Source organism: Arabidopsis thaliana (assembly GCF_000001735.4).
Source record: "Arabidopsis thaliana chromosome 1 sequence".
In the NCBI taxonomy this organism is placed as follows: Eukaryota; Viridiplantae; Streptophyta; class Magnoliopsida; order Brassicales; family Brassicaceae; genus Arabidopsis; species Arabidopsis thaliana.
In genome coordinates, this window is record NC_003070.9 from 6,850,379 (window position 1) to 6,874,130 (window position 23,752).

The following is a 23,752-nucleotide window of genomic DNA, read 5'->3' on the forward strand; positions in this document are numbered from 1 at the left end:
CTCCGACCTCTTTTCACCATCGTCGACTTTGGTATTTGTCAAATTATTTAGGTTAAATTTTCGTAGTTATATCTTGACAAGTTCACAATCCATCTTTTGCCGCGTAATTCATATTGGGCTACAATAAAGCCCAATAATAAAGTTTAGTCACAGCTCGTTTGCACAAACCAAAAGACATAGCGATGCGCCGTTGCAGACCAGCTAACATGACATTCATGTAATATATATGCACAATGTATAAAGTATTAAAGTATGAACCACTAAACACAACAATTAAACTCCTTTTCTTTAGCTAAATAAATTGATCATCTATAGTTTATTGGTCATCGTCTTTTGGTCTAAAGCAAAATTCATACGGCGACTATTAATTTTGAAAACAATTTTGGATTTTAACATGAATACCCCAATCAGCAAAACAATAAATAGAAAAATAGAATATGAATGGGATGGGTTTTAGGTCGTGCATGTGCATACATAATTGCAATGGCAGGAATATTAATTGAGGAAGCCTTAATTGGCTATGGTACTGTCCTTAGTCCTTCACGTTTGCATTATATTGTCCTTTTCACCAACGCATCGATAAGCTACCCTTTTTGGTTACTAATCATCGATAGATATAGTCTCAGGCTCTTAGCTTTTCGATGTTTAAACTGAAATTACAAACAAGTACGTCACGGCTAGCATTAGCGTTTGCATAATTAGTTACGTTCAAAACTGGAAAAAAAAAAAATAGTACATCACATTATATTCCTGTTTCTAGTTTTTTTTTTAAAACGCTAGTTTTGTTATTTTGAAATTGTAATGAAGTAAGGCATGCAAATACATTCCGACAATATATAATCAAGTATATTTAATTAGAGTTTTTTGTGTGGCCCGAAAGGTAGTTAGAAAAGTTTACAACTTTGAATCCATGTTGAAAGTTAGATACAGCCTCTATTGCGACTAATGTGTGCCATTAATTTGCATTCATCGGAGTTTTATAACATTTTATATTTGCCATCTTTTTCAAGCTAAACCTGATGAACCAAGAGTTGTTGTTTTTTTATAAAGACCTAGAGTCGTTTCTCTACAACATTTTCTCTAATCTTCAACCAAAATAATATTTGACTTGGACAATAGATGTTATCAAACAAAACAAAAAACCTCGACAAATAATTTGTATTGTATATCTACATAATTTAAACATATATACAACTTATTGACAAAATTTGTTTTAACAAGGTACAACAAATATTTATTCTGTAGCAGACACATTCTTCATATATCGAGACAAACACATCTTACTTTACCCCACGCCTCAAAATCACCTCTTCCTGTATACATTGCATAGATGTACAATAGTATTTGTAAAAGGATATATGTACACTAGCTAAAAATAGTTGTATATACATTTTATATATTGATGTTACAAGAACCAGCCCTAAGATGGAGAATTTAGTGGCTCCAACCACGCATACAAATAAAAATGGTCTAACAATTTTGGATTATTAACGAACAAAATTCTGATTTCAGGTTTAAAACCTCCACCTAATTGGTCTTATATAGACTCTTATGTAATAAACAACACCAAAATAAACTATTTTTTCTTCCAAACCTTAAACAAAAAAACATTGACCCGGTCCAAAACTAGGATCTGTCTAGTGAATCTTAGACGGTTAGACCCATCACAAGACTCTAATATTATAAAGTAGTATATAAATTTATTTATAAAACTCTATATATTTAGTGTAACCATCCATAAATACCCCAAAACCATAACTCAGCATACCCTTCTTCACTATCTCCTCACTCCTCTAGCAAACCACAACAAAAACATAGAAGATAACAAAGAAAACCCCATTTCCCAAGGGAATGGCGATTATAAACCGGAGCAAGCTGACACAAACGACTATGATAAAGCAAATCTTGAAGAGGTGTTCAAGTTTGGGAAAGAAACAGAGCAGTGAGTATAACGATACACATGAACATGATGGAGACTCTCTTCCTCTGGATGTTCCCAAAGGTCACTTCGTGGTCTACGTAGGAGGGAATCGGGTCAGGTACGTCTTACCCATTTCGTTTTTGACCCGACCCGAGTTTCAGCTTCTTCTACAACAAGCTGAGGAAGAGTTTGGCTTCGATCACAACATGGGTCTCACTATCCCTTGTGAGGAAGTAGCTTTCAAATCTCTCATCACCTCTATGCTTCAGCCAACATATATTTAGTGTTTTATTCTTGAGGATAAAGATCTGTTTTAGGTAGCCTTTAAAATTTTAGGTGATTTTGGGGTACAATGGGGGTAAGTGTTTCTATTAGAACGAGACTAACTCTAGAGATGCCTCTAAGAGTGATCTATAAAACCAGTTTGGTTATATTAATTATCTTAGATTTGTAGGGAGGAAAATAAGCAAATACTCTGATAATTTTTCTCGTTGTGGTGGTGTGATTATCTGTACAACCCATTGAGGGACTATTATATAATATCAGTGATGAATGCTATTTTTCTTCTTATAATTTGGTTTTGTCCATTTTCTATCATATATATTCTTGCATATATGATATACTCCATTCAAGGAGTTTAATATAATGTAAATCTGTACATAGTTTAACCAAGTTAAAAGCATGTATAATTTGATCCAAAAAAACTATATTTGTTTCCATTTGAAGAAATGGAAACTCATTTCATTCACACGAGTGGAATTCGCGTTGCATATAGTATGATATCGATTTAGTTTGCTCGCAAAACTTGTTTTACTTTTTGAAGTTTTTAAAAAAGTACGTTACTGTGCGACATCGTCCAAACAAGGAATCCCAAGGCGAAGGATGCCTTCTTTTGGAATCGGCAGTTTTTTAGCCGTTAAAAGTTAAAACTGTTGAACTAATAAATAAATAGTTAAGAAAGCATCGAAATGCTGATTCCAGGATAATGACAAAAAAAATTGACACTATGCATAAACACACACATGCAGAAGCAGGAAAATATAATTTTATTATTCACAATTCTCATGCCCGTTTTCTGGCCTTTCCCTTTATTCACTACAGAAATGCGCTTAGTTGGTAAAAAGAAGACATCTCTGCCATGAAAATAATGTATTTGGCATTGGTAGTAACGTCTGGAATAAAAGTTCTAAAACGATTCCACGAGTTGCTCCAATTTCACCACTTACCAGGGAATAACCAAATCATGATAATTCTATAACAATTTCTACAGAACAATTCTTCGATCTTATGTAACATGTCATCTAAATATCAATATAATTACAAATAATATCACCCGACTATAAATCATGAATTTAGTCACCTAAAGAGATTAAGAATTTATTAGTCACTTGAAACTTAATTCTCTGTAGAAAAAATATTCTTAATTACTACCAAAAAAAAAAGCTACGATTTTAACAAAATATATACATTGGAGAAGTCATATCAATGTCTGAGAGATAGCACATGCAAGTGGACCCAAAACTTTGTAAATCTGATAAAACTATAAAAGTAGATATCTCCCTGCAATATTATTATACCTTCGAGTTATGATAATGATCGTATGCTAATCAAGTATCAAGAATGGTACGTGATGACCCACGTTCATGTTTTTGAGGGCTCAGATTTAACGCAAACTTCAAACATATCGCATGCGGGTTTCAATTATTTTTACCTAAATGCTCCTTCTTCAGACCGTACGGTACTTAACGGACGGTCGAGTTTCCTTAAAACCTCACAACACGATGAAAATCAACTCTGTTTATTTATTTTATTTTCAACATATTTTAACGAAAATATATGTTGATTGAGATTCAGAAATCTAGAGAGCCTTAAAAATACTAAAAAATGTTAAAAAATTTCCAAAATATGAAAAGTCTCTGACGTTTGTAATGATTTTTGAAAAAATGAAATAAAGCCGACGTGTTAATACTATGAAATTTTCCCCCCAAAAAAGGACGGTCTATAATGATTTGCAATGAATGTGTATTGACCATAAATAGTGATTAAATCACTAGAGAGCCACTGAATGTGCATTAGCTGAAATTATTTGATTTGTATAATCAGGTCAACTATACTTCCCAAATTTTAGCCGACTATTTATTCAAAGCCCCATTGATCGTCCTAACTTTTTGTTGAAAGCAATATTTCCACTTCCCTAGCTAGCTAAAAACGAGTTGATGTAGACAAAATACGAAAGTGCTATGTTAATATTATGGGATATTATACGTAAGTCAACTACAAAATGTATTGAATGTCTTTCAATGGCTCGGCCGTTGTCTTCGCGAACGTATAATATTTATTAGAGAAGATGATATGGTAAGGAAGTTGGAAACGTATATAACTTTTAATGGATTTGGATGTAAGAAAAAACTATGTTATCTCAAAACCAGAGCAAACCAAATATGATTAACCAAACAGAGAGAAGCGACAAGGATACTCATCAAAGCCACATGGTATAATACATTATCATAATCAGAATCTTTACTATTTTTGGTTGAACAAATCTTAATTTATAAGCGCAAACTATTTTTATGTAGGGTTAATGGTAAGACAAAAGCCAAATCTTAATATTAGCTGTCTTCAATGACAATGACTTAACACAAACTTACGTCTGAATTTCAGAAATTCCTAATTAAGATTAGACATTAATTATAAATTAGTTTCCATCGAAAAATTTTAAAACTGTCAGACTAATTGGTGGAATAGTTTGCAGCTTCTTTCAGAAAAAGAACGAATCTGAGTATCACCAACACATGTAGCTAGGACTGTGTATACTGTCTTTAGGTATGAAGACAGCTCTCAGAAATGTTCTACCAATTAGATACTGCCGGACTCATAAAATTTTAGATCTTCTAAATGGAATCTATTTTTTATAAGTCATTTGCAATCTAACGTACGACCACATCGAACCTTTTAACTTACTTCCTTCGTTGGCATTCCTGAAAAGTGTACACTTACGATAAGCAAGAGAATGCATCGTGAAAGGTTATAAGTACTCCATAGATATATTAATTTTTGGCTACATATTTGAATAACGTCAGCGGATCATTTTTCAATTATACATTCATTGTATTATAGACCGTTTAAATAGAAAGAAGAATGTCTGACATGTCTAAGTAAATGAATTGTGATATAGGTCAGAATTAGATGTAATAGTGTGTAGGTGTTGAATACGTGAACATGTGATGCCCTATTAAACCAAACAGTAGCTAAACTGTCAAAACATTGATTATCAGTAAATGATCGCTAATTGCTTTAAAAGGTATATTCCCACAATGAGGATCGTTGCACTAACCCCAATTAATCGATCGGAGTGTTCATCACTGAGACATTCTTTCTTGATTTCTTTTGTTTTTGCCGGCCTTCAAACAAGCATTTCGTATGAAATTACTAGAAAAATGTTGGCGTTATTCTCAACCCACGGGATGTGATTTCACAAGAAATTCTATATACACCTTCAAACAAGTAGCATATGAGACGGTGTAAGTGGGCTGGGCTAAGCCCAAAGTTGAGATTTCATTAAACCTTGAAACCTGATTGGCTTTGTTTACAGAACACAGAACTTGTAGTTTCAGTTTTTAAAGATAGGGGAAAAGATATTAAATTGAGATGTTTTTAAGAAACCTTAGATTAAAAAATAACGCACACCAATGAGAAAACGAGATTTGGTAGCTTGACATTTACACGCCGCGGAATTCAACACCAAATTGTTGTCAGTACAGAAATAAAGAAAGAAAGTAAGAAAAAACCTAAGTTAAAATAACATTCCCACATAGTAAAAAATTAAAAACAAAACCCATATAATATAGTAGCAATAGATACGATATACAACATAGTTAGATTTATACTTTTTTTAATTCTTTTTATTTATTTTTACTTTGCTTTAGTGGAGAAGAACCTGCTGAATCCTCTAGAGTGTTTCTCAGGAGTAAGTCCTGATGAGGACGATGACGAGTTCGACTTCGTGTGTCTATGTTTCGACGCGACCGGAGATTTCATTGTATTCATCGATGGTGTATCCTTGTCTGAAGGCGAACTCAATTTGCTGTCTTGAGGATTTGTGGAAGTTGCGTATTCCTCTTCTTCAGGGTTTAGGGCTTGTTGTTCTTGGCTTGGAGAAGAAGCAACCTGTTCTGTTTGAGGACACATGGATTTGAGTTGCTTCCCGAGAAGTAATATAGTCTCTTGACACTCTGCTAGCTTCTCTGCAGCAGCCGCTAGTTCATTGTCCTGTGTAAAAACATTCAATGTCATGAATTATAAATTTAAAAAACCGAAATCTCTGTTAGGTAAGGTAATAAATTGGTATCTTTGGAAAATTTACCTGTTTGCTTTTAGGATCATCTTCGATTACTGAACAATTCGGGCAGTTTTGGTTGTTCCTGATGTTTTGTAGAAAAGTGAAGTTAGAGATTTTTAGAGACTCTACATTGAAAAAGAGAGTAATGATTAGTTTGCTGTTACCTTTGTAATTGCTCCTCGAGTTCTTGGCATTTGGCTAAAGCTTCTCGATGATTTTCCTTCTCGTCGTGAAGCTCATCTTCTAAGTTTTCGATCTTGCCTTTAAGAGAAGTCAACTCGATTTCCAGCTCCGATGATCTAGTTTCAAGAGATCTATATGATTCCACCATGCATTTGAGTTGAGTCTCGCCCATGCCATTAGACTTCTGAGCAGATTCCAAGTCTGATTTGACTTCAGCAAGAAGTTTCTCTGTTTCTTGTAGTTTGGTCTTAGTTGCTTCAAGATCTGCTTCACAGCTTGCAAGGTTGCTCTCTGCTTTTTCTTTCTCGAGTTTCAAACCTTCAAACTCCTCTGTTGTAAATTTACAAGTTGCAAGCTTTGGTTCATAGCCAGATGTTCCGTTGCAATCATCCGGAATCTCAGAATCTGAGCTCTGAGAACAACCATTCTGGTAATGTTCACCTGATGAATCTTTCTGAAGTGCTTTGTTTTCCGGTAGAGCGACTTTATCAATGCAATCCGGGCTGTGAATCTCTACTGTGGATGTGTGGAACCCTAGCACATCGATCTTTAGCTCACTAGCTTCGACTAAAACTCGCGAAAGATCAAACAGAAAATCGACCAATGTCTTTTCCTTGCCCAAGACTCCCTCGAATGTGGTAGAGAATTCTTGAACTTTTTGGGAGAAAGTTCTGTTCTCAGAACACGCCGTTGCTTCCTTTGAAAGATAGGTAACAAACTGGTATATCTGAGAAAGAGCATCAGACAATTCTTGTGTTATTACCTCGACAATGGTAACTTTTTCCTCTGTAGTCTCATTTGACATGGCTATCACCTTTTCTTCTGTAAGACCGTTCAAATTAGCTCCATGACTCTTAGAAGGCAGCTTAACACCTGCATCTTTAACTGCACATTGTATCTCTGCCAAAATCTTCTCAAATGCAGCATCTTTAGGGAGAGACTGAAGCACATTGGAGATTCTTTTCTTCAGTTGAGTCGCTGGTGGAATCTCAGCATCGGAATCAGCACTTGAGTGATCCGTCGAACCATTTGCGTTTGAGCCATTTGGTAGACAAGCTAGCTTTTCCATTTCAAGAAAATCATCCATCAGCTCCAACTGGTTAGCACTCTCGGTCTTCTTGATCTTCGCGTTGGCTTTATCCTTGTTAGATTGAGAGAGTTCAGACATCAAAGAGCCAGCAACGCTTCTAGCATCTTCGTTTCCATCCTCAGACATTGAAGCCATACTAGGAGGATTACTAGCATTTTGACGAGAAAAGATTTCAGCTGGCATTTCAAAACCTCTCTTGGTTGGACTTTTACTCATCATTTGAGCTTCCAAGGTTTGTAGCCTATTAGCTGTCTTAGCACAGAGATTTCTCGACACTTGAAGCTCGCTGTTACGCTTAGCCAAAGCTTCTTTAAGCATCTTTGTTTCTTCTTCCATAGCAAGTAGCCTCTCAGTAAGCAAATCGTTTTCTTTATGGAACTTTTGCATATTGTCAAGTGAGAACTCAGAAACCTGAGACATGTGTGACATTGGAGACATAAGAGGACTAGATGGTCTAACCGGTGACCTTCTTTGTCGATGATCTTGACGATGATCTCCAAATCCTAAACTCTCAACCTCCATTTTCATCTGTGCAAGTGCTGCAGGACCAGGAAGTTTCTTTCTCACAAGAGTTCGTAATCTTTGACACTCAGCTTCCAACTTTGCAATCTTCTTGACACCTTCCAAATGCTGCTTATTCGCCGCTTCCGCAGATCTCATACTCATATTCTTTTCCTCGTTACGGATCTCCAACTCTTTGGTAATCACATGAGTTTCATACTTGAGAGTATTTATCTCCCTTTCACAAGACTCTATATTGTTCTTAAGATGCTCAATCTCAGACTCTGCTTGAGACTTCTCCTCACTTATCCTCATTAGCATGTTAGACCTCTCTTGCAACGATCTCGAAAGCGCGTCATTCTCAGCACCACACCGAAGCAGTTCTTCCTCGTATTCCCCAATCCTAGACTCAAACTCAGCTCTAAGATTGTCCATTTGGTTGGTTTTAGTAGCGATAACATCATGCAGCTTCTGTTCATTCTCTTCCTTTAAACTCCTTATTTGTCTCATACACTCCTTTAACGCTCCATCTAAATGCGCTGCTCGATCTTCGACAGTGAGCTTTGCGAGAGTAATGGTTTCGAGATGTGTTTTCAAAGCTGATGCTTCTGCTTCAGCTTTTTCCCAACCTGAATCAAAACCAAACATAAATCAAAAACATGTGACTCAAAAGAAAAAACACAGAAATGCATGCAAATTTTATTACCTGTGACAGCTTCTTCAGCAACTTTGGAGTGTTGTTTGACTAAAACCTCCTTTGCTACAATATCTGCATTAGCTGTTGATAGCTTCAAATCCAAATCTTTGATCTGATCCTCAAGCTTTGTAACTTTTTCTTCGTAGCTCTTGACTTCATCTTTTAAACCATTTAGATTCGTGTATTGATCAAATGAGATCTGGATATAACTCGGCTTCTTCCCATTTTCCTGTTTTTTTTTTTTTGTGAAGGAATCAAAACATAAATCTTAGAATTAAATGAAACAAATCTGAGAAATTTAAAGAGTGATTGATTAGTGATCAAAGTACCTGATCAACAACTTCTGTGACAGTAGCTGTTTTCTCAGAGGATTTCTTCTTCCATGGCCAACTCTTACGATCCATCTTCATAATCAACAAACAATTCAACATTTTCAGAAAACAAAAACATAAAAATTAAACCAAATATATACAATTTTGGGATTTCGGAAAAATAATTAAGAACTTTCCGAAACGAAGTGGTGAAGTCAAATCAGAAAGCAAATGCCAGAAAGTAAAAAATAATCAGAGATGCAGAGGCAAAAGACTACCGACGATCGCAATCGACTAGAAAATTTCTGATTTCGATGAACTGTGAACACTTGTAAATGAAAAGAAGAGAGGAATCAAACTAGTAAAGGAATACCTCCAAAAATCAAGTAAAATGGAGACAAAAGCCATTACTAGAATCAGTAACTTCAGGATATAAAGCCAAACAAATGGCAGACGAAGAAAAAAATACCTCGAAAACCAAATCACCGACGCTTTTTTCTCAACAGTCAAATCACAAAACCAAAAGTCACCGACGCCGATTCCTCTTTTTTTTTTTTTTTTGTAAATGAACTAATAACAGAGCATGATATATACAGTTCTCCGATTTCGAAGCATAATTCCGAAGAAATGTAGAATCGAAAGGAGGAGAGTATATATGGAGAGAGAAAAAAACTCACCGGAAAAATCCAAAATGCAGCAGTGAAACAGAATCTTCCCGAAAGCAAGAGAGCTTAGTGGAACAGATTTGAAAACAGAGAGAATCAAAAACTCTCTGTTTCTAGATACAGAGAAAGAGAGAGAAGAAGAAGAAGAAGAAGAAGAGTGGTGGGTTATGGTGTGATAGTGGCGGTGATGGTGATGTTGATGGTGAAAATAATCTATCTATCTATCTAATGCCTTCTGTATCACTTCAAAGCCTAAAACGTAGCAGAGGCTCTCCTTTAAACTAATCGTTACCTTCACTTTCTCTTCTTTTTTTTTTTTTTTTATTCTCCTTCTATTTATTTACCCTCCTTAATAATCTTTTAATAATTCAATTTAGTTGAATTCTATATAGTATTATTTAGATATTTGGCCTGTTGATTAATAGTAATAATTCTGGTTTTAAGTCGGAAACAAATAAAAATACTAAATCCGTATACACAGTAGCCCTATTTTTGTTAAAGGGAATGAATAGATAGGCTTTTTCCTAAAATTTCTTATCACGATGATAGCCAAACAATGACATGTATCACATGTGCTTCCTTTTTATACAATCCCTATTAATAGAAGACCTGAACAAAATAAACCTAAGCCATTGACGTTTTCGAGACTTTCAATCTTTGATTTCTGAAAAGCGTTTATTGTATTTACCGTTGCATGCGATACTTAAATAAACAGTATTATACTTAGACGTATTTGTTACTGAACATTTTGTAATTGTAAGAGAAATAAATTTAGCTTACCTCATACAAACATTGTATATGTGATCATTTTGAAAAGAAAAAAAAACGTTTTTGACTGTTTTATGATTATCTTTTCTGTTTTTACATCGTGATCATACTGTTTACTCCACTACAACTATATGAAGCATGGAATAGTATTTAATAAAATCTTCCTTTTATATAAATTAAAATAAATGGGACAGATTGTATTTAGTACAGAAGGTTTATGTTGATGATAATGCACTTCATTAAACTGAGATTTTGCTGGAAGATAATATACATAAATTAAATGTTCATTAAATGTGTTCTCCTAACAAATAATTCTTCGCGTTTTTTTTTGTTTATATCAAGAAATTTGACTGGTTTTCTTTTAATTACTTTGACTGATGAATGATGATTAGTATTACATCGAGAATGATTAGGATGAAACCTGAGTGTTTTAATACTGTAGTAAGTAAATTTCGAAATAATATGTAGAAAAATGATTATGGTAAGTGACTAAATGGACTAAATATGGGAAACGGAGCAACCGACGATATTAATTTGAAGCGTTTGTTTTCCACTCGTTTAATTAAACCTTATCTCAAACTTAACGGAAATTAAAAAGGACGATCATTTCTTGTTTTTGTTACCTCCCAAAAATAGATAATAAATACAAATCTGAGTTTTGGTCATATGCTACGAACAACCAAAAATGCATGAAAATGTTTACATAATTATTAAATTCATTCAGCCGATGGTCCTAACTTCTTACAATTGCATTCATATAGTTTTAGAGACAAGCCAGCGAACAAAAGTTTGTACACTACAGTCTGTAAATAGCAATTCCACGGACCAAAAGTAAAGAGAAAAAAAAAACTATATGACTTTTCAATTTTAATTAAAATTTAGGAAAAAAATTGAGAACCCAAAACTGATATAACGACTTATTTTCATTATAAAAATCAGATATTGTTTTTCCTATATAGCGACTTATTTTCAATTATAAAAGCAGACATTATTTCTCGTTTTAAAGAACGAGACGTGAAGAGTAAAGTCTAAACGAATATGATTATTGAGGTCATTTTCTTAATTAAAATATGATCAAATAGCTTCGACTTTACATAATAATCATAAATATTTGCATTAGGTATATCATCTAATATGTCTACTGTCTACCTACACATTTTATCCACTTTTTTAATTAGATTAAACAACTTGTGATTTAATTGAAATAATGGTGCTCACCACCCAAATTAAATTCAGGAAATATTTTATAATTAAAACATAAATTGTTTCAATCAGTTTTTGATTGTTTTATCTCGAAATTTTTGTGAATATAATTCAGCTTTTAGAATTAATATTAATAGAGAGGAAAAATAAAGTCAACATCCAACTATTGTCGAAATCAAACACAGCAGCTTGACAGCAAGGAAAACACGTGGCTTGGTTTCACACGTTTACCAGTTTGGTCTTACTGTAGTCTGCGTTGTACAATAGCTAATCTCAGAATCAATCCGACGGCTGTGATGCGCTAGCTATTTATTCTTAGCTTCGCTCGCCCGTAACAACACCAAGTAAAATTATTCAATATTCACCATTATCAATCAATAGTTGATAGAATTCGATATCGCTGAATCTGATTCTTTATAATATGCTTAGTTTAAAAATATCCAAAGATTCTAACTTCTTGAAGACGAATAAAAAAAGAAAGAAACAGTAAAGTATTATATAAAGATTAAAAAACAAAAGCGTAAAAAGTTTATGATTTCTAAGCAAGTTTGGAATATGATGAGCTGTGTTGAATCACGTAATTTTTTTAGTGACAACTGACGATGGAGGATATATAAATTGAAGAATAGTTAAAAGGCAATTAGAGATGGGTCCAAATATCAAAATACCACGTAACGCGCTTTTCATCACGTGATATGTCTACATTATCTAGGGTCATTAGTATGTGTGTGGATCGATTATACGCTTTATCTCAATAATCATAATAACATTTTACGGCAATCCCTATAAATAAGACATATATCCTGTATATTTGTCATTTCTTATCTGTCCAAACGAAACAATACGTAATTTAACGATGCGACATGAAAGTAAAAAAACATATCCAACAGTCCATGGTCGGGTCATGACCCGTGCTGTTTGGACTGTGTAGCGGGTTGAGTCATGACCCGTACAAAACGATTACTGAACCAGTGGAACCCATGGTGGGTCAGTTTCGTATAATCGTATTAAAATAAGATTTTTAACTCTTAGTCATATTTGAGTGAGTGAGACTGTGACTGGGTCCATTCAAATAAAGCCTTGATACGTGTAAACTAGAAAACGACGTCGTATTTAGGAAGAGAAACTCGTATTACTATACCTCACCTAATGCCTTAATGTGAATTTGCCTTCTTCGACCAAACGACAAACTTACACACAAAACAAATAAATATGCGAGTGAAACAAAAACTTATTAATAGTCTCAAACGTGAGGATACATAAAAAAACAACAATCATTTTTGAGTTTTTGACCCTAGATCGAGTGAGAACATCTTCCATTTTTCTTTGTCCAACAATATGGTATTATGTGGATTTAAATCTAGATAGTGATATATTTCACTACATTAGCAAAGACCATTAAATTATACTATATTGGTTAAAATAATCCCGATTTGGGAAGAAAAATATTTCATAAGATAGTTTTCGTTTAATCAGATTTTTTGGTTCTCCTATCTTCTATTTAAACATTTTGTGGATGGTAGTTTTTAACTTTTCAGTAAATCTCACAAATATTGCCAAGAGAGATTAATACCGACTAATTCAACTTGCAGATGTTGACCATAAACCTGACAATGCTTAACTTAAGATTTTAATAATAATTACCGACGGACATCGATCCAAATTAAGTTTGGTGCATGTTTGTTATTAATATTCTATAAATTTTGGGTTTGTTTTATATCTTGAAAAGTGGAACAATGTCAATCAGTTCCGCAGTTAGCTAATAAACTTATTTATTCTCTCGTAAGCAAGAGTTTCATTTACTTGATTTGGTACGGTGACACGAGGACGACCCATCAAACCGATAATCATAGCAATTAATTAATAATTAGATCTACTACTAATCATCAATCTTTTATTATACAACTGCCACTAAAAACTGGACTTTGCTATTTAATCCAAATCAATGGTACATGGTTTATTTTACTTATTTGTTTTTCGTTGAACATTTTGTGTAAGAGTTTAAGATAAATAAATATGACTAAAAAGAGATTAATATCGACTCGTTCAAACCTACAGATGTTGACTATTAACCTAAACACGCTTAGATTAAGATTTTAAATAATAATTACCGACCTATATGCTATATCAACCCAGATTAAGTTTCTGTACATAATTATACAAAATGTACTATAAATTTTACTCTAATATAAGTATGTCTTTATCACTAGGATAATGTCAATCAGGTTCTGTTCGGCTACTAAACTTTTTTTTCTCGACTACTAAACTTAGAATAATCTTCTTATTTATTCTCTCGTACCTAAGGGTTCCATTTACATAATTTAGCACGGTGACTAGACGACTTATCCAACCGAAATTTGTAGCAATAAATAATACATAATCTACTAATCATCAATAATTTAAATGTGATATTTATTACAAATATCACTAAAAGCTGGAGTTTGCTATTTATATTTTGTTTTGTAGGTGGTTTTTTTAATTCTATGTATTAATAATATAACCGATTAAACGTAGATACTGACCTAATGCTCTTAACTGTCTGTTACCAACTACAATAAAATACAAATTAATTCTCCTTTACCAGCTAAAACCATGACAGAGGTTCATCAACTACTCACAATTTACAAAATACTTATTATTTACATAAATTATACAAGTAGATATTTGATTTATATAGAATGTAACAACTATCCACAATACCTTTCATAAGAATTCCGTTTTTATTTTAAACAAAAATATCCTCGAACTTTATACATGTCCGTGTGGATAACATTAATTACTATTTATATTGCATTAAACTAGTATGTCCAATTATTTTCTGTCTGATATATATTAATGTATCAGCTAAAAAATGTGAAAATATTCATGTGAACGAAAATTCCAAAAAAAAAAAAAATAGCATATATAAAAAGGGACACGAAAAGGAGAATTTCAATTAAGTGTTCGCTCCTTGGAAGTGCAATGCACATGTGAGCCACGTAGATATATTTACAGTGTGTACCATGTGGAAATTTTCCTGCACGTTGAGTTAATTCACATCTGTAAATGCATAAAAATTGAATACTTAATGCATTTGGTAAAAAGAATTAATTACAAAACTTCCGAGTAATCTAATTTTGATTAACTTTATATAAACGTAGTTGTATAAAATACTGAAAAAAATAACGCAAATTATAATCCACGTAACTACATGATCAATATATAAGGTATGCACCTATATCATTTCTATTGACATGTAGTATTGTGAAAGTGGTAAATTATCATTTTTCCTATAAGTTACAATCGAAGTAAAGTTTTCGCATAAAGATTCTCAATTTATATATAAAAACCATAATTTCATAAATTTCAAACAAAAAAGAATATGAGACAAGAAAAGAATGTTTGTTAAGAACTTAAGATTAACAGATATAATTTCTAAAGGTTATCTAATTAATAACTAGTATACTCTAATTAGTAACACAAGACACTAGGCAAATATAAAGAGTGAAGATCTTGCGGTGGTGGAACGAGCGATGATTACAAGAGAATGATTTTCCACCTCGAAATAGGCCAGTTTTTATTTCCAGCCTTTGCTTTGTTCGTACGTTACAATTTTTATGGGCAATAAAATAGATTTTTAAAAGTTAACAATAAATAGACATTTGGAGAAAAAATATATTATTTTTTTGTTAAATTTGTTTTATTTATTATTTCAACGAAAATGGGTCCCCAAAGAACACCAGCACACAAGACAGCTTTACTCCACTTCTTTTTTGTAGGAAAAAAAGTCTACTTGAAAGGAAAAAAAAGTACGCATTATCTTTTTAATATTATACCAACATAATCATCGAATATTGTTTTAGCTTTAAATTTATTTATTATATCACATTCCTTAGGATTCTGTTCTGTAAAAGTCACATGATCCAACTTTCATTTTGATCTTTTGCTTCCTCTGTTGGCAATCATTATCATCGTGAGGAACTGTGTTTTCTTTTTTTGTGCTTTCATTTTTTTTTTACAAGCATGCTCACAGAATTACAGTGGACACGTAGAAAAGAGTCCTACAAATTATGTAAATATTATTCCTTCTAAAATTTATGACACGTTTACATTCCCGATACCATTATTTTATATGTTCAAAATTTGTTTTGATTTATTTCATCTAAACTACTTTTTAATAAATTTATATTTTAAAAAATATTTGGTAGATGACGAAATTAAAAGTAGAGGAATAGGGCCTTTGATTATAAACCAGAAGTGATGGAGTTGGGCCATTCGCTTGTCATTATGTTTCTACTAAACCCCTCTTCTAATTAATTACTCAATTACTAAAATTTGTCTCTCCTTTATTAGATAAAAGTATTACGTCTTAATCATTTTTATGGATTTTTCTTGTTGTCAAAACTCAAAACCAAAAGAAGAACGAAGAATATATCAAAAATGCCTCATAAGCATCTTCATGGCCATTAATTCGATTTTTATTTGATTATTGGGAAATATATCAATAGAATAATTTTCATACTTTGGGGGTATTAATGGAGGGTTTATAAGTAAAACATTCTTATCGACAATACAAAAGTAAAAAGATAGCAAATGTGTATTTTGTTGGATGTGGCAGGCCGCCTAAATTCAACGTACTTACTTTGATTATTAGTTAGCTATAATGATCATTATATATTCATTTCCCCCTTTAATCAAATCATGTCTTTGAAAAATAATGAGTGAGAGTGATAAGATGGAGAAAGATTAAATTCTTGTCTTTTCCTCATGTTATAATCATGGTAGTTAAATGCATCTTTAGTAGTAATTTAATTGATTTTTTTTTACTCCCTAATTAAACCCATTATTCTATCAAAACCGACATTACTATGTGACCAGTTTATACGTATAGTAAAAACTTATTCGGTTGATTGTATAACTTTTCTTGTTTGTTCAAGATGGGATTTCGTACCCTTATGTAATCTACAGAAACATTATGTTAAACGTAATTCTAGCTCTTACTAGTACATAGAAATGTAAAAATCTATTTTCAGTAGAACCCATTTTACTGTCTAACTAAAAGATTTCACAAGGCAATTAAATAAACAAATTACGAAAAATATATGCGGGGAATCAGAAAAAATGGTAAGGAACATGTGCGTGTGACCTAGTCCGCTCGTACGTTGCAATTCCTCATAAGACAAATAACAAAGAGAAACAGAGGTGAGAAGTTAATTGTATTGCACATTTTTAGTAATTGAAATCGAAACAAAGGCTATACATACACACATATGTTATATGTACGTTCCCACTACAACCACTCGTAGTCCATGTCTCCATGTCCGAACCATCCTTCTGAGTGTCGTTTATAATTCAACAATTTATTTAGGGAAAAATGTTTATAAAATAAATATATGAACCAATCTGGACAACGGACAAGTTTACCTGATTAAAGAAAATAGATAGTATCTTTGATTTGTGGATTTGTTTTTCTTTTCATTTCCATGTTTTGCTCTACATGCAGATTCATCTTCATGTACACCAAATATTGCCAAGGCAACTTAGGTGGTCCAATTTTCAGAATGAACCATATATGTACCTTCAAACTTTGCTGAGAACAAATTATGAAGAGAAAAGACCCACAAATTCATCATATACATAAATCTTGTTTTGTTTTGTATGAATTGGCACTATTTTGCAGTAGTTTGTGCCTTTTACCATCCATTCATGTTACCCTCTCGTTCTATCAATTTTTCTCCTTACGATCTTTATAGTTGTAAACCAAAAAAAAACATGGAGGAAGATAGTTCAGATGGGTCCTTGATGATTTATCTTTTATTTCTATGTAATGATAAGAATAACATACAAATCATACAAAGAAGTGCGTGAAAAAGAGAAAATGAGCTAGAGAGAATGATGAGAAGGTATGGAGAGGTATGTACTGTACTGTAGACTGCACACACTTTTGAAGTGCACGTTTGTGTTGTGTCGCTGTCCTTCACCAAACACACCGTTTCAACCTAACCAAAAACCATATTAATCGGTTATCACGTGATTAACCAACGGTTTTGTTTTTGTAACTGAATCACGTGACTACTTCTTGTCTCCATCCTTTCCAACCGAACCGTACCGGTTATTTTCAGCCGCAAGTGCCTGACTAGTTGGGTCTCAAATTTTGGATATAAAACGGAGTGAATAGTGAAAGCCCAGCCCACCAAGTGGCATAATACATTCAATATAAACTTTATATAGTAGGCCTTACCAAAGTATCGATAAGTGCTATCACGACCTTGCATAAGTTTCTGGTAGATAAATCCCTGGAATGCCCATTCCACCAGTAGTAGACACTTCTTTGGTGTACCCATATTTAGCCATAGCCCAATTTTGTTTTATATCTTATTGTTTAAAAACTCTTGTTAAAGTAAATATCACAGTATAAAAGAAAACCAAAAAACAAACATTTCATGCAACAGAAAAAAAAAAAGCAGAATAAAATCACATACGTTAGAAATTGATTATAGACTAAAACCAGATACTAATTGTTGATAACGTTTTCTTTCACACGAGAGTGCTGCGTGGACGTAACTCACTTAAACCGATTGGAGAAAAATTAATTGAATATGAAGCAATTTTCATTTGGTTTACGATCTATACTATAGGAAGTACACAAAAAAAAAAAAAACATAATCAATGTGTCCGACTACTAGCTGTAACATACACTCTATATATGTATATAGTTTATAACATTTAAACACTACATATATGGCAGAAGTTAGATCGAATCTACTTGAATTAGGTACCAACCTAGTAAAACAATTTTAGGTACGTTAATTTTTGGTTCAAATTTAATAAAAATATCCTACAGTAAAGAGTTTTATGTGACAGAAATATCTAACATTTCAAACGAACAATAAATTTCAATTTTGATTACGTTTCAGTTTCCATATGTCATGTCATGAATAACAGCTAAACAAAATACTAATTAAGTGATCAAGAACCAATATTGCTCATAACCCTTTACTGGTCACATACTGTACGAAGATACAGAACGAGACCCATCCTTCAAAAGTCTAGACAATGATTTTCTATCGACAAGACATACAAAAAAAATCCAAAAATAAACTCTAATAGTAACGAATAAATACTAGATATATAATTAGATATAAAAAATTGACAACCATTTTCTCAGTTGCCAACCAAAGTGACATATCTTACCTTCCTCAGTTCCTGAATCTTTGATTTTTCCCCGAAAGTTTTCTGACCTTTAAAGTTGGTATAAAGACATGCAAATATGCAATCAGTGAAGCAGACCCAATTCTGTATTATCATGACTTTTCACATTTTTGGGCGGTTTTATCATTTATACGTTTCCCTTCCTTCTTAACATCCAAAAATGAAAAGCTTGATGCATATAAATAATCAAATTAAATAGAGAGTTCCGAAAACTGTTTATCATCAGCTTTATACCCATCTATATTGGAGACTTTCTATGTGGCTCTAGAATTGTCAAACCTAATTTTGTGTTATATGAAAAGATTAAAAAATAGGTTCGTAAGATTATATAGAAAGTATTATAGTTGTAAAATTAATTCTATGTTTCACAAACGCAAGAATCCTATAAGAGTTACACAAACTGTTGTTATTTTGGGAAAGATTAGCCATAGTGTTGTCAGCTGATGAAAGAAAATGTATCGAACCTATATATCCTATTCCATATAGAGTAATTTGTCCAACTAGGTAGAAGATCATTTGCTCGAATTCAATATTTGATCACTTCATATTCAGATTAATTTGAATCCAATAATTTACATAGAATCGCTCGACATGTTAGTAAAGTTAAACGCTACAGATCAATTTTTTCGATGGATAAATACATATGGAAAAGAATAAGAGTATACTCGAAGTAAGAGACAAAAAGGCCGCTGGTTTCACTCTTCTCTACTCTCTACACATACGTACCCACCGGAATTAGCCCTAATCCTAATATAGTAATATTCTTTTCTTTCATTTTCAAAATTTCGAGTCAAACACTATAATTTGCGTGAACATGAACTTCTCTGCTTGTTGCTATAGTTGAAATAAACAAAGTTAAAAAATCCTTTAATGCTAAACACTGACGCATTATAAAATAATGAAAATCAATGGTAAAAACATAACTAACGAGACCGAGAATAAAATTAAAGAAAATGAGTTTTAACGGGAACCATGCGTGAAGAATATCACAACTAGAAGTAGTCAACGATCATAGTTTTACTTTCTTTTCTCGAAGCGCTACAAATAGCATAGATACATGCAACCACGACAATTCTTTCATTTTTCTCTAAACATCCAAATAATTAACTTTCCTCAAAATACCTTTATTTATTGGAAAACAAAGTTTGGATTTGGATTGAGAGAAAAAAAAGATACTAAAAACAATGAGCGCAAGGTAACGGAGTGTAAAATGAGTAGATGTTAAGGGCCAAAAAGGAAAATTAAAAAGTTCCGTGATTGGATCGTTGGCTCCCAATGGGCCTCTCTTCGCTGTCTTTTCGAAGAATCTTCTCATCATTTTTCTATCAATAGCAGAAAATATAATATAATTAAGTGTCTCTAATCTTATTTTTGTCGTGATTAAGTTAATTTCTCCATCTAATACATAGTATATTTTACACGAATCCACTAAAAACGTATATTCCATATAACAAGTGGAGGTACTCTGTTCGTACATATATGAAGAGAGACCAGTATATATATAATATATTGTTGAACATGAAAGTTCCATTGCCAGATATCGTATATTGTGGGGTTTAGGATGGAAACAAGGTCATTTTCATAAATACATATATGGTGTTGTTATAACTTTTAGAAAGTAATGTAAACAGGTAACTCATAATCCCAATTTTTCCATCTCTAAGTGCATTTCCTTTTCAAATAATTACAATTTTGTGTAACTGAAAACAGGTAGCTGATACTTCCACATCTACCAAAAAACAATCAAACTAAAACCGATTGCAAAGAATCTGAAAAATGAAATTTTGAATCCAAATCCCTTGATGATAGACATTTAGTGATCGCGCTCAACACGTTTGTGTTGCACCGAAAATGAGTTTTGCTTTGTCACCGCAACCGACCGTACGTAACTTGATTAACTTAACTTTTAAGAGGTTACATTGTAGATTTGCATAAAATAACTTTAACAACTTTTTAAAAACATTATTTTCTCTGGTAAAGAATAGTTACAGGCTTACATGCCAGTTATATTAATATACTTTTTAACTCACTAGTAATCATTTTGACCACAATCATATCGCATTGACCATATTAAATTGTTCCCGTATATGTTGGTTCCGCACCAACTAAATTAAATTACTTAATCCGCCGCATATATTCGAATTCGTAGTTGTTATTTATTATCTTTGATATTTGTCATTGTTTATAAAAAATATCATGCAATTCCATATCGTAAAGGAAAATGTTGTAGTCTACGGCATAAAATCATTCGTTTTACTTCACATGCATCAACGTAGACATATTTATTGTGTTTAGTACTAAAAGGCATAGTTTTACTAATATACTATAGACCATAGAATTAGAGATCGGGAGAGAGCAAGGCAATAATGTAAACTACCTTTAAGTTGTAGCAATAATTTAGGGTTAGTTATATAAACAAATCTCAAAAGTACACCAAAAAATCCGTAAGAAAACAATCAAGATTAATTAAAATAAATGTAAATGATTGTGAGTACCGTGGACTGTACTTTTTACTGTATAGAGAAAGTGAAGACAAAAAGGAAAAAAAGTCGAAACACAGGCGAAACAGATAAAATGGGCTAATAGTCCTTCCATCACATGGCCTTGGTCGGATCGAATATTTTTATTTCATCAAAATTTATCAATCTTACTTATATTCCAAAACTCAAAAAGTATATTTCATTCTTCGTATTTCTGCATTATTTATCTGCTAATCAGGTGACTAAAACACTTGACAATGGATGATGACTTTTCCACAAGTAAAAACTAAGTCGCATGAGTAAAAAAAATATCACAAAGGAACAACCATTAGAAATCTTAAATATATTCGTTAAACCAAATAACCCTATTATGGACAAAGATTTGTACTTCTTTCTTTCATTTTTTGTCTTGGTAAATAAATATTTGTACTTTTTTTGTGTGTATTAAAAGATTTGTACTTTGAATCCCCTATTATATAATATATAAGTATTTAAATCCTATTAACTGTTGTAAGTTAATGGGAAATATTTGTACTTTTGTTACAAATATTTTGACTGTAATAAATTCAGCACATCAACTTCTTTAAGAAAACAGAGATTATGAAAAGTACTTAGCATAAATTTCGATTATAAAATTTACAGAGAAAAGTGACAATATTCGAATCTAAAGCACTGAATCAAAATCACTTTCTCTCTTCTTTTCCATGAACCCATTTCAGTACATTTGTCTTATTTACATTTACCATTTTGAAACTCGGATTCGAACCAGGGATGACTCGGTGGTACGTACGTACGACTCACCCACCTTTAACCGCCATCTCCTTCGATCGTCTGACTCGACTCAGTGAGTACCCAATATAATTAAATATATAAATCAAAAATTAAAAAGACCCGAACCCGATTAAAAAGTTAGTACCCACCCGACTCGGTGGTAAAACTCAGCCGAGTCAATGACGATTTATTCAAAAACTCGCCTTCTTCTGTACTTCCTTCCATGGCGATTAAACTCGTACCGAGTCAAACCGGGTCAGAATCATACGAACTGACAACAATCTGCACCGTCGGATCACCAGATAGCTTTCTCAGCGACGCCATGAAGCAACGGTCGAGATTCAATCATCAGATCTAGCTTGCTTTTGATTTTGATCCCTCCGTTACATTTCTGAAGATCATCAGGACAAGTAAACCGGCTAGACCGAGAAGAATCAGACCGGGATATAAACCGGATCGCTTCTTCGAAAACCGATTCTTCGCAAGGAATAACCAACGGTCCTTGGTTAGCAAAACCAAACTCTTCCTCAGCTTGAACCAGAAGATTGCTTATGATAGGATGGTTCAGGTACGACGCACGCACCACAAATCTCCTGCAACCGCTACCCACACAAACTGCCACGTGTCCAGATGGAACATCCGACGGTACACAACGGCTGACCGAAGATAACCGCGCTTTGTTACGCCATCGCCGGAGCATTTGTCTGAGTCTCACAATGTGACGGATCTTGCTGCATTTTACAAGACTTCCGGCCATTTTTTCCCACGTTTGAAGTCAAACTAACTCTGAAAAGTTCTGAAGTTATATTTTCTCGAGAAAGTGAGAGAAAATGTTTCAGGTGGAGGAGGGATTTGTGAGGTTTGGGAGAGACCAAGTTTATATAGTGAAGAGAAAATAACAATGCCACCAGATTTTATAGTTAATTACGAAATTGTCTTTCTCTGTCTTTCTATGAATTATTATTGATTGAATTTTTTTGATTATGGTATATTTATTTATCATGGTTCGTATTTAAAGTCTTGGTTTTTATAATTGCGTTAATGAACGCATTATGGAAAAGAAAAACTTGGACCTCAGGTTATAAGATTCGTATTTTGACGTTTGCATTCACTTTCTATTGACTACACACACCATGTTATAAATTTAAACAGTAAAACTGACAAGATATATTTGTTGACAGAACTAAAGCCATTTAAATTTGTTGACAAAACAAGATATTTAAATTTGGATTAGTCATTACTAAAAAAAATGCCAAGAGAAAACCAAATTTAAGTTCTTAACTTTATAACTTTTAGTAAGTTTCAAAGTTTGGCTTCAGTTAAAATAGTAACCACCACATGGGTGGCTATAATAAAGAGAAATGGAAATCAATTTTCTTTAGTAAGATTAACTTTTTATGATAAACAAAACATATAACCAAATTGTATAAGCTTCTCTCACCACTAGCAGTTAAATGTTAACCGAAGATGCTTTTGAATCCCGAACAACTTCATTTTATTTTCCATAAATATATGTTTCGACTTACCAAAACACTTATTTTTTTGTAGTTTTGGAAATGTGTCCATGCCACCATGTGCGACGATGCCCCATCTCCATTTTTTATCTGGCTTTTGAAAAAATATTCTCACAAC

The 23,752-nt window shown here is 32.9% G+C and overlaps 3 protein-coding genes across 8 annotated transcripts; 1 reads left to right on the plus strand and 2 right to left on the minus strand.

The window, feature by feature from the left end:
• The first annotated feature begins 1,737 nt into the window (after positions 1-1,737).
• Positions 1,738-2,567, plus strand: AT1G19830 (SAUR-like auxin-responsive protein family). Its single transcript, NM_101837.4, has one exon. The coding sequence runs from the start codon at positions 1,852-1,854 to the stop codon at positions 2,203-2,205; it is 354 nt and encodes a 117-aa protein (NP_173411.1). The 5' UTR covers positions 1,738-1,851; the 3' UTR covers positions 2,206-2,567.
• Positions 2,568-5,520: 2,953 nt separating this feature from the next.
• AT1G19835 (filament-like protein (DUF869)) lies at positions 5,521-10,185 on the minus strand. 6 transcript variants are annotated; one of them, NM_001332411.1, is made up of 7 exons: positions 10,006-10,185; positions 9,321-9,820; positions 9,061-9,135; positions 8,741-8,960; positions 6,425-8,663; positions 6,285-6,342; positions 5,574-6,190 (listed from the first exon to the last, which is right to left on the minus strand). In NM_001332411.1, the coding sequence occupies exons 3-7, from the start codon at positions 9,133-9,135 to the stop codon at positions 5,834-5,836; spliced, it is 2,949 nt and encodes a 982-aa protein (NP_001321085.1). In that variant the 5' UTR covers positions 9,321-9,820; positions 10,006-10,185; the 3' UTR covers positions 5,574-5,833. The 6 variants fall into 6 exon arrangements, with proteins under 6 accessions (NP_173412.1, NP_001321085.1, NP_001185042.1 ...); NM_001198113.1 differs by having other exon boundaries at positions 9,720-9,820; positions 10,006-10,065; NM_001332412.1 differs by having other exon boundaries at positions 9,512-9,820; positions 10,006-10,065.
• Positions 10,186-21,896: 11,711 nt separating this feature from the next.
• AT1G19840 (SAUR-like auxin-responsive protein family) lies at positions 21,897-22,980 on the minus strand. Its single transcript, NM_001332414.1, has one exon. It carries the CDS (start codon positions 22,875-22,877, stop codon positions 22,416-22,418), a length of 462 nt encoding a protein of 153 aa, NP_001319046.1. The 5' UTR covers positions 22,878-22,980; the 3' UTR covers positions 21,897-22,415.
• Positions 22,981-23,752: the final 772 nt, after the last annotated feature.